Source organism: Clupea harengus, unplaced genomic scaffold (assembly GCF_900700415.2).
Source record: "Clupea harengus unplaced genomic scaffold, Ch_v2.0.2, whole genome shotgun sequence".
NCBI classification, from domain to species: Eukaryota; Metazoa; Chordata; class Actinopteri; order Clupeiformes; family Clupeidae; genus Clupea; species Clupea harengus.
Genome location: NW_024880401.1, coordinates 13,206 through 24,984, shown reverse-complemented (window position 1 = coordinate 24,984; position 11,779 = coordinate 13,206). Strand labels below are relative to the sequence as shown.

Below are 11,779 nucleotides of genomic sequence, written 5' to 3'. Positions count from 1 at the left end.
TCTGTGTCCATGCTGTTTCATTACTGTTATTCATTTGATTTAGCTTTGTGTGAGAGGGTGCTTTTAAAGCCACTTGTGACACATCAGACAGCATCAGCATTGTTGTTTTTTTGTTTGTTAAATATTAGAAACATTGTAGTATCATTTTGTCAAGCTGGTGGTGTTCAAATTAAAGACACAGATCTATGATAGTAAGAGAGACTATAAGAAGCTATTAGTACAGGAGACTGTTTGGCTGCCTGATCTCTGGGATGGTAATTCTGGTATGTAGACAGTATCTTTTCATAGCCCCAATGTTTCATGAGCAGAAAAGGGAACACCCCAGTATCAAGACTAAACAAGTGATGCTGTTTTACTTTGAACTGTGTTAAAAATAAGATTACCATTCTCATGGTAATATTTTCTTAGCATAGTTGTCAAGCTGTACGGTTCACGGCTGATACGGTTCATTTAATTTTGCTGCTGGTACATTGTCCCATATCATTATACATAGTCACAATTGTATTAGGTTGTCCAAACCACATTTATGATCAGAAGAGTTTCAGATGACTGCATTTTTTGTATATTTTTTTTTTTACTCTTTATTGTGTTTCACAATATCAAATTTCTTTGTTTATAAAGTTAACACTGATTGAGGTGAACAGTCACGTTCGTACTGTCCAATCAGTTGAACATAAAGGACAGAGCCACGCTATTTTAGTTATGTTAGCGTCTTGATTCTGTTATCTATACAAAACATGTGTGTGTGAGAGAGATTGGTCAAATGTATTAAACAAATGTGTTGAATCCCTATCATGTAAGACATCATGGGTGAGTGAATGCATCCTGTGTATCCTCAGTGAAGTGTTTCTTCTGAAGGTCAGTGCAAAATCTGTACCACTGTACTTACTTCCTGAGTATGCTTTTGTCACAGCTGACAAAACATTACCAATGTGACATTTGGAATTATTTATATTCATTTGTCTCAGCTTTGTATAGATTGTTTTATTATTTTTTCTATTTCAGGGACAGAATGCTTGCTGTTTTAACAGACTGTCCATAAGACCAATTGTAATCAGTTACTGTCAATGGCATCAGACCAAGTGTAGCAATTATGTGTTGTCAGTGTGTCGACATATTTTTTCCGTTGCCTTATAGGGAGGGAAAAAGATGAATCAATGGATAGAGTTGCCATCGTGGTTGTTAAATTTCTCATGCTCACACCATGTGACAGTTGACCTGGTTATCTGTATTAATATGAATATAAATTATATGTTTTCATTACAGTAATGTAAAAAAGGTTTTTTTCTGTCTGTTCTTTGGCTGCAAACAAAAAGGTTGACGTCTACTCAGTCCTTTTGTACATGTAGTTTGTCAGGTAGTCCCACTGTAAATGTTATCAGCGCTACTGGACAATAGTGTACTGTATATGTATAAACTCAGTAAGTTCTCTGGTGTAAGTGTGTGTATCGGGAGCAGGGTCGTCTGTCTTGATGGGTGTGAATGTTGTGTCATGAATGAACTGCATGTATTTGATCACAGTATCAGTCACTGAAAAATGTTATTTGACCTCCACTGTCCATCTAAGAAATGGTGGCCAAATCCATGTGTGTACGGGAATTAGCCGATATTGTGTAATGGAAAATAAATAAAACATACCTGTCAATCAAAATCATCCCCCTCTTTAATACCAACAGATTACGTAAACGTTCTGTTTTATAGCCTATGTAGCCCATTGTCTCTAGGCATTTTCTAGTAGCGCTACGTTTTCAGTCCACTCGTGTTTTTCTTTATTACGTCAAGTTCTTTCGAGATTGTGACGTTTCACGGTTTCCTTGGCAACAGTATTGTCCGACGCCCAGCGAGCACCTGTGAAAAAATTAACCACTTGCCACTAGTTGCGCTCTCCCTCACTCGCGCGATACACCGTTTATCAGATGGACACGGGTGATTTTACCGCTCCCAGGGCGGAGACGCCTTTTAAGGTATTGTTGTCATGTTTCATTACTGCATATTATCAAGCTATGTTCTAACACTTTATAGCGTGCAAACATAAATTATCCTTACAAATGAATAAATGGGATTTTGATGTCTGAGGTTGAGGGAGCCTATGAGAACCATGGCAGTGACAGGTGCACACCGGAATCCGAGTCTGTCAGCGACTCGTCAGAAACCGTCAGCGGTAAGAGCGTAAATGAATTGTTAAATTGGACTCAATGACCTAATGATATACTTTCATGTTATTCATGGTTTATCTACATTTCTGTGTTCTGTGTAACACCTGTTTCATTCTTTACAAATCAAACACATTACCTGTCAACCTCTTGATTCAGTAGCTGTTCTCCAAGGACATTTTAAACACATCACACCCTGAGTGTGTGGATGCCCAGTCCACAGCCTATCTGATGTGGAAACAGATATAAATGTACTCTGTGCTCTATTTGTTTGTGTAAAAGTGTTGTTGTTTCACAGAAACCTACAGTGTTTTGATGGCAGAACTACACAAAGAGATAAACGAATGTGATATTTCGCACAAGGAGGAACTCCATGCATTTTTATCTTCCAAACTGAAGGTACTACATCACATCAGCTATAGAAATGTGAACGTTAAACTTGTATGAACCACACTGTCATATGAAGAACCAACATTTCTAAAACTAAAATCTGAGAATCTACTGTTTTCTGTGTGACAGCCTCTGCTAGACAAATTTGTCTGCGGGATGTCCAAGGTTCACCACTTGTCTGAGCAGCTTCAGCTAGCTCTGGAGTTCACGGGGTCCCTCTCCCCAGATGACAAAGACCCTTTGGACAAGCAGACACAACTCTGTGTGCCCTTGCTGAAGGATATGCTTTCCAAGATTGGCTTTGAGAAAAACATGGTGAGGTTCTTCTTGACAGATACAGTGTTATACCATGAAAAGGGGCCAAGTAGATGTAGCACAACTATGGGTTTTGAGGGTCCACAATGCATGCCATATCATAAATATTAATATCTTCAAGTATACCAATGTATTCTTGTTAAATCATAGTTGCTTTACTTTTCTTTTCAAATAATGAATAGAATCAATAAGAATTAATAATAGGGTTAGATTTTCTGGTTATCATAAAAATTACCGTTCTCTATATACGTCAGACATACACACAAGAATTCAGTTTGATTTGTCTGTCACATTTAATTCTGTATATATAGATACCTTTCACCATGATTTGCAAAACATATGGAGTGACTAAACTCAATGAACCTAACTAAACTCAGCTCATGTTGCATTCGTGTTTAGGATGACCTGCAGAACTACCTGATCTCCTCTGACCGCGCATGCCTGCTCTCTGATCTGGAGGCCCTGAGGATGGAGCTGAGAGACCTTCAGCAACGCCACCAGGTCACCACCCAGGGTCTACAAGAGTCGCTGCACGCCACGGAGGAGCACTACAAGGCCCTCATCGCCCGGCTGCAGCAGGGCCTCCAGTCCTCTGAGACCCAGGTGCAGTATCTGCAACAGCTCTTCAGAACATCCGAGGAGAACGTGGAGACGCTACGCAGCAGCCTGCACACCTCCAAGGAGGAGAAGCAGAGTCTGCAGCAGGACCAGTGCGTGTCCGAGGACTGCCTCCGGGTGCTGAACCAGGAGCTCAGTGGCTATGAGGGCCGCTTGCAGACCATCCAACAGCAGCTCCAGGTCTCAGAGGAGAGCGTGCAGTTGCTGCAGAAGAACCTGCGGGTCTCGGAGGATCTGTGTCAGTCCCTGCAGCAGCGGCTACTTCTCTCCGAGGAGAAGGCCCAGACACTGCAGGAGGCCGCAGAGCTGTGGGAGGGCCAGGCCAAGAGCACTGATTCCCAGAAGCAGCTGCGCGAGAAGGAGCTGGAGGCCGTGCACGAGCAGAAGGTGAAGAAGCTCATGCGGGCCTTCAGGACCAGCAAGGAGAACCTGGAGAGTCAGCAGCAGGAAGCTCTGAGATGTCTGAAAGAGGCAGCGGAGAGAGAGAGAGCCCTGCGGGAGGCAGTGGCCACAGAACAGACACAGCACCAGAGAGAAATAGAAAAGCTCCAGGAAGACGCAGATAGGGCCAAAGAGGACAAGGTTAAAGTGGAACACACGCTGCGGGGACAGAGTGAGTAATGCTGTCCTTTAGATATGACAGGAAATTGACCAGATTTTCTTTACAGAGGTTTTACATTTAGAGGATTCACCAAGAACTGGGTAAACAACTAACGCGCCTTTTTCATCTGTTTTCTAGTTATTGGCCTGAAAAATCAACTAGTGGAGGAACTCTGCAGGGCAAACAAAAAGTTGGAGGGATCAGCAAAGTATGAGAAGGAACTCCAAGATACTGTTAAGGATCTGAGGTAAAATATTCAAGGTTTTAAAAAGCTGTATTGTTTGTGAGGCATTCTGAACAACTCCCCCTTAGTCCTCATAGAGACATAAAAGAAAACATTCTTATATAATTGGACAGCACAATGCCTCAACATTTTACAATGACAGCAATACAATTCTACTGTGAGTCATCATTTTGCCTTGTTACCATGTGAACCTTTCCCATTACTGAAGTCAGTTCTTTCATGAATCTTTATGTAATGAAGAGACCAGAGACTCTCAGCGTTGATTTAGCAGTCCTCTGTCCTGATGTACCCACAGAAAAGCCCTGCGTCAGCAGAAGGAGGGCTGTGATCTAGCCTTGGACTGCTTGAGAAAGAGGCACCATGATGTGACTACAGTCCAGCGCCTCCTGGAAGCCAACATTCAGTACTGCAGCCTGGCTTCAGTGCGTCCTGAGACACAGACCCTGCATAATGCCCCCTTGAGGGCCCAGAGCAGTCCACTCCAGCCTCAGGAGCTGCGGCAGGACCTGCAGGAGGTGAAAACCCAGCTGGACTCTGCCACGAAGAAGGAGGAGCATGTGCACCATGAGGACAGGCAGGGGAGAGGGAAGTGGGAGGAGGTGCTGAAGGGGGCTGAGGACTGGCAGAGAGAGGCGGAGGGACTGGTAAGACAGAGGAGCTGAGGCCTCCTTCACTCTGGGGTGGCCATAACCTGCTTCCTTAAGACCCCTTGTTCTTTAATATTTTAATTTCAATGCTAGTTGTAGTAAAGGGTACATTTTAGACCAGGCTGGATTTGTCAGAGTGAAACCAAGACTAACCAGAGAGTGTCTGTGTAGGGTAGGTGGAGTAACCAGAGTGTCTGTGTAGGGTAGATGGTGTAAGCAGAAGTGTTGTGCTTTACTGAATCAGCCTCCATTTTCCTCACCCCATCTCATTTCCATTCATTTTCCCACTAGGTGTTCCAGTATCAATTTAATTGTGATAGTTGAAAGATGTTAAACATCATCTGGGCATAATTTGTAGTAAAAATGCTTTGGTGAGCAACATGATGAAAACACTGGAATGGCTTGTGTGTGTAATGACTAAGAAAAAACACCCCGTCCACACACTCGTTAACCAGTAGATTGATATTGCGATGTACATGTATCAGTGTAATAAACCCCCCTGCCATAAGTCTCTGTGTGAGCTGGTGCTCTCGCCCGTGGCCTGCTGGCTGTGCTGCTGTGCCTCAGCCCGAGCCTGGGCATCATCAGACTGTCTGTGTGTGGTCAACACCTCTTTAATTAATCACTAAGGATGGATGCTCATGAGACAGCAGGGAGGGGAGAATCTGCTCTTATCACAGCGATGCACATTTCCTGGTCTGGATGCACAAAGTCTCACTTGCATATCATGTCACAGAGACAGTGGGTGTGCTGAAAATAGAGAATCAGCTCATTATCACTTGTCAAGGTGTCCTGAAGTTGTCCTTTTCAATGTCTTAATGTTTTGATCCATCACAGTCACCAGTGTCCCACTCTTTGTGCGTTGCTGTGGCAGGTGAACAGCCTTGAGTATGTGAAGATGGATCTCGCACTGAAAGGAGCACAGAGAGATGCTAATGACGGGCCATGTGCTCTGTCCTCTCCTCCCAGCACTGCCCCTTCGTCTCGCCCGCACTCTGCGGGGATGGACTTACAAAGGTATGTGGCCCTCAAGGTTTGCGTTTGTGCATATGGGTGTGTCAGTGTGTGTGTGTGGCACGGCAGTCATTCTTTAAAATGGATCACACTGTCATACAAATAGGGCCGGGGACAGGAGTGTTTCAAAAACCTCTGCTTGAAATAAAGGCAGAACAGTAACCACAGCAGGTCTCTATCTCCATGAAATCTGTTGGATAATGTATGAGAAGACGGTATTGAGCCTAGCCCATCCCGCCCCTTCCCTTCCTCTGAGTTTGCGTGCGTGGATTCGTCACCACTTTTGCAGCTTTGAAATCTAAATCAGACCATGTCCTGGGTGGTCTGTGGGTTATTAGTCAACTCTTTACATGCAATGGGGGAAGAATGCTTATTTGATGTGGTTTACTTCACATGACTTCCAGACCAGCTGCTGTGGAAGACTGCTGCCCTGCCGGGACAAACAACGAGTCTTTAGCAGCTGTCCAGAGGAGGCTTAGAAACCTGCAGACAGGTAGGTGTGCACATCTGACCATTAGCAATGCCTCTTGTCAGAATCATTTCATTGTATATTGGTTTTCAACCTATGTATGTATTGTCTTCACAGTTCATTTTCAGAAGAATCTAAAGGAGTTTCTTCGATTGCCATAGACTACACATTATGAAAAGCAATGCTGCCTATTACATTTAGAAACTCAGCGCATTTAATTCATTAAAAAAAAATTCTGTCATGATCCACTGGCTTTTTGTCACTTTATTTTTGTAGTTATTGGCTTATTTCTAGACACCACTATGTGTTCTTCTTTACCAGTATTAGAGCAATTCTGCTAAGTATCTACCAGATACCACCATCTAGTGGAAGTCATCAGACCTGTCACACTTTTCTCAGGACTTTACTGTGGGCTCTGAGATCATACTGTAATTACATAGTAATGGGCTGAAACAGAACAATGTAGATACTGTAAAATTTTATTATGGCAGTAGTATGTGTAATTTGACAAGCTATCAAAAGAAAATATTTATAATACACAAAAATATGTAGGGGGAGAGGTTACATTAGCGACACAACAATTAAAAGGAAGATAGAAACAGAGACCCAGAGAGAAGGAGAGATGAGTGCGAGAGCTGATGATCACCGCTACAGGTTCTGGCAGCACTGCAGTTTGTTCCCCCTCTGTCCGTCTGTGGTGGGTGGGACGCTGATGTCCACCACGTTGTTGCCCGGCGACTCGTCATGGGCTGATCGGTCTGCAATCTGCTTCTGTGATACAATACGGTAGATCTCTACAAAGGCAAGACGAACACAATTAGAAAAGCGGGGAGCATCTCCAATGTGCCTCTGCCTTTATAGGGTTTTTCTGGAGCCTCTTATTGAATATAAAATAATTTTGTTAATTGTTTATGACTACTTCATGATTTAAGGCATAATATGAATACCAGTCCTCTGGTCTTTTAGATGACACCAAAAATAAACACAATTTACAAACTTATTATTTCACTTACTATACTTCATGCTATGAACAACCTCATAACAAATTATTACAATATCTGAAATCCCAACCTGTCAGGATGTTTTTGAAAGCTTCCTCCACATTTGTTGAGTCCAAGGCTGAGGTTTCAATAAATGAAAGATTGTTTTTCTCTGAAAAAAATGGGGCAGAAGTAAGTTCACTAAATGTATCTCTTATTAAAAAAATGATTACTTGTATATATAGATTATTGTTATCCTTGTTCACCCATCCCTTAAGGTCCTAATATCTAACTGTCTATGCTTTAGCAACTAAAGCATGATTATGGCAGCACAGGGGAGGTGGTTTATAACATATTTTAAGTTTTGCTTCTCATGGGCCCTGGAAGAACTTTTTGGGAACTCTGATGGCCCAACATGATCAAAGCATGAGCAATCATGCCAGACACTAGATCACGACAGACAGTAGATCACGACAGACAGAAGATCACGACAGACAGTAGATCACGACAGACACTAGATCATGACAGACAGTAGATCACGACAGACAGTAGATCACGACAGACAGTAGACCGTGGGCTATTTGTGCATTGAAAGTAGAACAACTGCAATCTATTCTCTGACTCTGACAATGGCATGACATCAATTTAATTCAATTCAATTTAATTTATATAGTGCCAAAGTAATAAAATAACCTCAAGGCACTTTACAGAGCCCAGTGCCTGAACCCCCCTTAGAACAAGCACAATGACAACAGGGGCAAGAAAAACTCCTTGTTAACCAGGAAGAAACCTTAAGCAGAATCGTGGCACATAAGGGGGAGTCTATCTGCTTGAGGTCGGCCGGGTACATGACAATGAAATGGCTGCATATTGGAGCTTGTAATTATACTTTTACCTACAATTAGTTCTTTTTCTCTCTCTGTAACATATGGCATACCTGCGAAGGCACGGGCCTCGTCAGTGGGCACAGCTCTGAGGTGCCGCAGGTCACTCTTGTTGCCCACAAGCATTATGACGATGTTGTTGTCAGCGTGGTCTCTCAACTCCTTCAACCAACGTTCCACATTCTCATAGGTCAAATGTTTGGCAATGTCATAAACTAAGAGGGCACCCACTGCTCCCCTATAGTAGCTGACGGAGAGAAAAGAGGGTGGAAGACAAAGGAAACTATTATAGGAAACTTCCTTGACTGCATAGGAACATACATGACAAATCTATTGTTCTTGGAGGGGTGTAGTATGAAATCAGGGAGGGCCAATAAATGGTCTGGGGAAGGCCAATAAATTGTCAAATTTTGATGCATGCCTGGAAAAGAGTTTGGTGGATTAGTGCATTAAGAGTGAACTCTGAAACTACTTCTTCTACTCTAAAATTGCCTCCTCCCAAACAAACCTACATACTGAGGAAAGATCTCAGAAATGGCCCACGTATAAAGCTCGGGACAGACAGATTATTTATGAATCTGGATGCCTACATTCAAATGACCCCAATGTAACACACTCACGCCGAAGTAATGGCTCTGTACCGCTCCTGCCCGGCGGTGTCCCATATCTGCGCCTTTATCGTCTTCCCATCGACTTGGATGCTGCGGGTGGCGAACTCCACGCCTATTGTGCTCTTGCTCTCCAGGTTGAACTCGTTCCGCGTAAAACGCGAAAGCAAGTTACTCTTTCCAACGCCAGAATCTCCAATCAGTACCACTGTAAGAGGACAGCACACAAGCCCAAAAATAACAGCGCTACAGGTGTAGACTGGGTAATTTAAAAACAATCCGTTTGTGTTGATGTTATAGCTTACAGCACTGCTGCTAGCTATAATTTCTACGGCGGGAGAGGTCAAAGAAAGTCGTGTCTACACTGACCATCATCACTTGGCTTTCTTAATGTTAGGTGAAATAAGTGTTTTCAATTATAGTCTACAAAGGTTGCAACTGTTACACCACGAGCCGGCTGACATGGAGAGTTGTTGAGCTATTGTTATTCCTGACCGGAGGAAACTGCCGAACTTTGTCCCCCTGGCTTCACACTGCAGGAAGCTGATAACACAGTTGAGCTCATCAAATCTCTATCTACACAGCACTTTTTTGGTCGTCTCTCTTTCCTGTTTAAATTGTACACCTAGGCCTGTATTCCATGCGAGCTATGCTTTAGCCTATGCGAGCAACATTGCAATGTTTGTGAGGGCCAGGAAAAGCTATCGCATCAGTGTTTCTTTTCGGCCCAACCCATGGTCTGTAGGTTATATATTGCAAACACCCACTGACATGCTTCAAACCACCTGGCCATAGCAATACATTTCGTTTGCCAATTGGTACGCTATTCACGTAGCCTACTGATTCACCAACTTCGGCTAGCTGTCAATCGTCCTGATGTAAGAGCGCATCATCCATGCCTAGACAACAATTAGCCTAAATAGAACACCTTGAATTTCAAAACAAAAACAAAGATGTTCACAGTTGACCACTGGTACATCGAACACTTTAAAACAATAGCCTCAAGGGCGATGTAACTGAAATACAAAAACCAACGCATGAAGTAGGCTAAACTATGAAATGCACAATCTGAAAACTAATTCCAGATGTTTATGAATTGATCAAAGACAGGAACCCTGCTGATGCAGCTGCGGGCGTTGCTTTGCAATGACAGCTTTTGTGGCCATAGCTGTAATGATCTCACCAAGGATTCCGACACATAGCCTACGTTACATCCTGTTTACATTGCATTTTGTGAACGCATTTCCATGGTTTGACACATAGACCACTACTGCACTATCGCTAAAATACAAACAAGCGATTCATCTAACGGTATCCAACACTGAAGGGGGTGCAGTCATCACAATTACCCTACCTTTGAACAAGAAATCGTACTCATCGTCTCTGTTGCCCATTGTAGAAAGAAACGCACCGAGCAGTAGTCCGAGTGGACCGCCTCAGATTAATTACTTTTATGTCGAGATGTTTATTCAAAGTAAAAAGGATAAAAACTTATCGAGCAAGTCAATGCGCCAATGCAGTGTGTCATATGTTGCTAACCGCAGGAAAAGAGATCCTTAACTCTGCAGAAGGGGCGGAGTCCATTAAAATGTTTCCATTCCATACACAGGATGGCGCTATTATTCACGTCTTGTAAAATCTGTGCCAGAATCGAAAAAGAAGGCACCAAACGACAGCGGCCCTTTCCCCCAAAGGTCCCAATGTATGCATCATTAAGTCATTGCCATTTGTCAGCATGATGTTGTTTGTAAAGATTGCCACAGAATGCCAGATAAATTGGTGTTCCCTAGACTACTATTGGCAGAGGTGGGTCGAGTAAGCAAAAGTAAAAGTATTGTTCCTTTATAATAATAATAATTACTCAAATAGAAATATACCCATCTTGTGAAATGGCTACTCAAGTTGAGGATATGCCCAAAATATGCCTTTTATTGTCATTTTGACAATTGTCAATTTGGAGCGCTGCTCCTGTTGGTGCCAACATATGACACACAACAATACAATAGACTAAAAAAAAGATTAGAGTAGAGCAAAGTGCAGTAATATTGAGGTACAAGTACTCCCCATGAGGTTAAAATTAATAAAATGTTTCTCGTATACACATGAATAAGGTGACTGAGATGGCATAAGTGACTTGCAATAGAATAAAGTGACTAAAATGTTAATGTTAATTTTCTGATGGCCGTCGGGGGAAAAAACTGTCCCTTAGACGTGTGGTTCTTGCTCTGGAGGACCTGTACCTTCTACCAGAGGCCAGAAGAGTAAACAGTTGGTAGCCTGGGTGTGATCATGGACGGATTATGAAACCATGGGGCCCTCGGCCTTGCCGTGTAAAATGCTCCCCCCTCTTTGCGCGCCCGCAAAATATTACATGTAATGACATGTTTTTGTTCAACAGCACAATAACTAAATGCTCCTGTACCTCAACATGATTTACACCGCACATAGACATTTGCTAACACAGTGCAGGTACACCTAAAAGTTAATAACAGCGACTTCACGCAGAGGCTCTGGTTTAGGGCCCCCCTGAGCTCATGGGCCCCTGGGCCTGGGCCCAGTGGGCCCGTTCGGTAATCCATCCCTGGGTGTGATGTGTCTTTGATGATATTTTTGGCTCTGTATCGGTAGCGGGCAATGTTTTCCAGGGAGGGCAGTGAGTAGCCAATGATTTTTTTGGGCTGTGATGATGACTCTTTGGAGGGCTCTCCAAAAGTGACACAAACGACTCAGCAGAGCAATGACGAATGAGAGAACACTTTAACTATTCTAACGTCACGTTAACTAAAGTTATAGTAACTCATTTCAAGGTGAATCCAATATTATATGTTATACACGTATACGTACACTAGCCTGCCA

At 43.0% G+C, this 11,779-nt stretch overlaps 2 protein-coding genes across 3 annotated transcripts; one reads left to right on the top strand and one right to left on the bottom strand.

The window, feature by feature from the left end:
- Positions 1-6: 6 nt before the first annotated feature.
- Positions 7-6,695, top strand: LOC122132053 (myosin-7B-like). 2 transcript variants are annotated; one of them, XM_042706814.1, is made up of 10 exons: positions 7-1,964; positions 2,077-2,161; positions 2,452-2,552; positions 2,673-2,858; positions 3,258-4,089; positions 4,216-4,324; positions 4,617-4,965; positions 5,843-5,985; positions 6,387-6,475; positions 6,569-6,695. In XM_042706814.1, the coding sequence occupies exons 1-10, from the start codon at positions 1,917-1,919 to the stop codon at positions 6,610-6,612; spliced, it is 1,986 nt and encodes a 661-aa protein (XP_042562748.1). In that variant the 5' UTR covers positions 7-1,916; the 3' UTR covers positions 6,613-6,695. The 2 variants fall into 2 exon arrangements, with proteins under 2 accessions (XP_042562748.1, XP_042562747.1); XM_042706813.1 differs by having other exon boundaries at positions 6,387-6,695.
- Positions 6,696-7,044: 349 nt separating this feature from the next.
- On the bottom strand, positions 7,045-10,499 carry LOC122132054 (ras-related protein Rab-11B). Its single transcript, XM_042706815.1, has 5 exons — positions 10,278-10,499; positions 8,936-9,131; positions 8,369-8,562; positions 7,523-7,603; positions 7,045-7,245 (listed from the first exon to the last, which is right to left on the bottom strand). The coding sequence occupies exons 1-5, from the start codon at positions 10,315-10,317 to the stop codon at positions 7,100-7,102; spliced, it is 657 nt and encodes a 218-aa protein (XP_042562749.1). The 5' UTR covers positions 10,318-10,499; the 3' UTR covers positions 7,045-7,099.
- Positions 10,500-11,779: the final 1,280 nt, after the last annotated feature.

What these genes read in the sequence shown, in the direction of transcription:
- LOC122132053 (XM_042706813.1), top strand. Translation starts at nt 1,917, where the DNA reads ATGGACACGGGTGATTTTACCGCTCCCAGGGCGGAGACGCCTTTTAAG. An exon ending in TTGGCTTTGAGAAAAACATG is followed by an intron (nt 2,859 to 3,257) that starts GTGAGGTTCTTC and finishes ATTCGTGTTTAG; the next exon opens with GATGACCTGCAGAACTACCT. An exon ending in GCGGGGATGGACTTACAAAG is followed by an intron (nt 5,986 to 6,386) that starts GTATGTGGCCCT and finishes CATGACTTCCAG; the next exon opens with ACCAGCTGCTGTGGAAGACT.
- LOC122132054 (XM_042706815.1), bottom strand. Translation starts at nt 10,317, where the DNA reads ATGGGCAACAGAGACGATGAGTACGATTTCTTGTTCAAAG. An exon ending in GTACGATTTCTTGTTCAAAG is followed by an intron (nt 9,132 to 10,277) that starts GTAGGGTAATTG and finishes GTCCTCTTACAG; the next exon opens with TGGTACTGATTGGAGATTCT. An exon ending in TTTCAAAAACATCCTGACAG is followed by an intron (nt 7,246 to 7,522) that starts GTTGGGATTTCA and finishes TTGCCTTTGTAG; the next exon opens with AGATCTACCGTATTGTATCA.